Source organism: Priapulus caudatus, unplaced genomic scaffold (assembly GCF_000485595.1).
Source record: "Priapulus caudatus unplaced genomic scaffold, Priapulus_caudatus-5.0.1 Scaffold59, whole genome shotgun sequence".
NCBI lineage: Eukaryota > Metazoa > Priapulida > Priapulimorpha > Priapulimorphida > Priapulidae > Priapulus > Priapulus caudatus.
This window is the reverse complement of record NW_014577120.1, coordinates 576149-578458: the sequence shown is the minus strand read 5'-3', so window position 1 is coordinate 578458 and position 2310 is coordinate 576149. Positions and strand designations below refer to the sequence as shown.

Below are 2310 nucleotides of genomic sequence, written 5' to 3'. Positions count from 1 at the left end.
TATTTCTTGGGCCTCGTATTTTGCCTCGTGTGAACGCTAAATACCGGATTTCTTGCTACGTGTGAACGCGGCTATTGTCACATGACTATCATCTCGATTACAAGGAGGCAGGCTCAGGAGGTGACAATGGAGGCCAAAAAAATTAATGAAAGTTGCCCACTAGACCTTGTATAAAAACAAAATAAAACTTGAATGTAAATGAACCCTAAAATACGTGTTAATCGTCATATATAGTAATATAGTAATCCGTGAAGCTTTCGTTTCATACCCAGTCCCTGCCAGACGGCACACGATGAATGAGGGATGTGCCCCACCCTCAGCATTACTCGACGAAGTCACGAAATCTTACCAACCTCTCCAGGAATGTGTTCAGGCTACGACTCTAAATCAACAATGAAAATGGTGCTGAGTATTGGAATTTTATACATGCTATATCTCAAAGTACCATACTTACTTAATTCAATCTTGGTGCCACAGCCGGCACATCTGTAGTTTTGCTTCGCCATGATGACCTTTCTCTTGGGCGACGGATGAATGCTGAAAATAATTTGTGCCCTAGGTGGCGCCCACTCCAGGTTTCCCCGCATTCTCACGCGTTTTTGGTTCTCGGTGGTTTCTCCATCGTCCGGCGACACGGGCCACGATTGTGGCAACGGGAGAAGCTGCAAAACATTCATCTTATATATTAACATCTTATTTCGACAACGATCGTTCCAACGTGCAAACGTACTGATTTACATTTCTAATATCGAGTATGGGTCATCAATCGAAACGTTAATACATACGCGAGTATGCCAACTTCAAAGACCTACCTACCATCTTACTACTAAAATAGAGACCATAGCTACCTACGTAAATCCACCAACTTCTACGACCCTCTTACCCTCTTACTACCAACAAATAAAAAACGGTTCTACTCTAAGCACAAATTCACTTAAAGACGATTCAGAAAGACAACTTCTGGAAATGACAATGGCCGGGTGGGGGAGAGGAAATGATTGCGTTACATGTGTAAAGGTAGTACTGCAAAGAGGACTGAATGTGCTACGTGTGGAAAGGTTGTCCTGCAAAGGGGGACAGATTGTGTTACATGTGGAAAGGTAGTACTGCAAAGGGGACTGAATGTGCTACGTGTGGAAAGGTTGTCCTGCAAAAGGGACAGATTTTGTTACATTTGGAAAGGTAGTACTGCAAAGAGGACTGAATGTGCTACGTGTGGAAAGGTTGTCCTGCAAAAGGGACAGATTGTGTTACATCACATGTGGAAAGGTAGTACTGCAATAGGAACTGATGATAACGTAAGGGTATACAGTTAAAATTTAAAAAAACGATTTTTTCACATGCTTGTACTGATGCATGTAACGATCATATGATTGTGCATAATAATACCACGATGTATAGCCGCCCGAAATAAATCGCGAGACCGCTTCGGCTAAGACACGCCGCTGCCGCCGCCGCCGACTGAAACTCACCGTCTGCGGTGCGTCCCGCTCCGACACAAGCCACTCGAGGTCAGACGCCTTCGGCAGCCGCCGCTGCTTGAAGCGCCGCAGCAGGCTGATCGCGACGGAGTCAGCTGACCGACTCGCCGGCTCGCTCGACGGGAACTGGTAGCGCTCCACGCTGCCGATGCTGTCGCTGGAAGGTCGCTGAAAGTCGGCGTCTGCAAGCGCGCGGGGGAGAAGAAACGTAAGTGAATGAGTAAGTGAGTGAGTGAGTGAGTGAGTGAGTGAGTGAGTGAGTAAGTAAGTAAGTGACTGAGTGAGAACGTAATTAAGTAAGCAAGTGAGTGAGTAAGTGAGTGAGTGAGTAAGTAAGTAAGTAAGTAAGTAAGTAAGAAAGTAAGTAAGTGACTGAGTGAGAAAGTAAATAAGTAATTAAGGTGGTGAGTGAGTGAGTTAGGTAACGTACTGTACAAGTAAGAAGGACAAGCGTTTAATGGACGTGTCGACGTCGCGGCCGAGTTTGAGGAAGCGAGACAGCCGCAGGACTAGTGACAAGCGAAGAAAATTGTGAAGAGAGCGTCGGGAATGCGATCAGCAATCTACTGGAACGTTACTCTAGATTGGCAGTAAAATAAATAGTAATAAACTAAAACTACGATAACGATTACCGCCTTGAAAAATAAACACGAAAATGTTTAAAAAACGTTGAGAGTTGAACGTGAACTTTTTTTTGGCAGAAGCACCACACAGCTGACATAACTAAGCAGCTGCCCAGTACAGCACAGGCCAGCAAGCAGAGTAGGAGCGGCAGCACCAGTAGGCCGCAACAGCAGCCAGAGCAGCAGCGGCACGGACACCGACCTGA

The 2310-nt window shown here is 45.8% G+C and overlaps 1 protein-coding gene across 1 annotated transcript in view; it reads right to left on the bottom strand.

The window, feature by feature from the left end:
- Positions 1-2310, bottom strand: part of LOC106821120 (run domain Beclin-1 interacting and cysteine-rich containing protein-like) — a 24582-nt gene that overhangs the window by 12697 nt on the left and 9575 nt on the right. The window contains exons 8-9 of the mRNA XM_014825796.1: positions 1473-1663; positions 455-662 (exon numbers count right to left, since the gene is read on the bottom strand). Of these exons, the coding sequence (XP_014681282.1) occupies positions 455-662; positions 1473-1663 (399 nt within the window). The remainder of the gene's footprint in view (positions 1-454; positions 663-1472; positions 1664-2310) is intronic.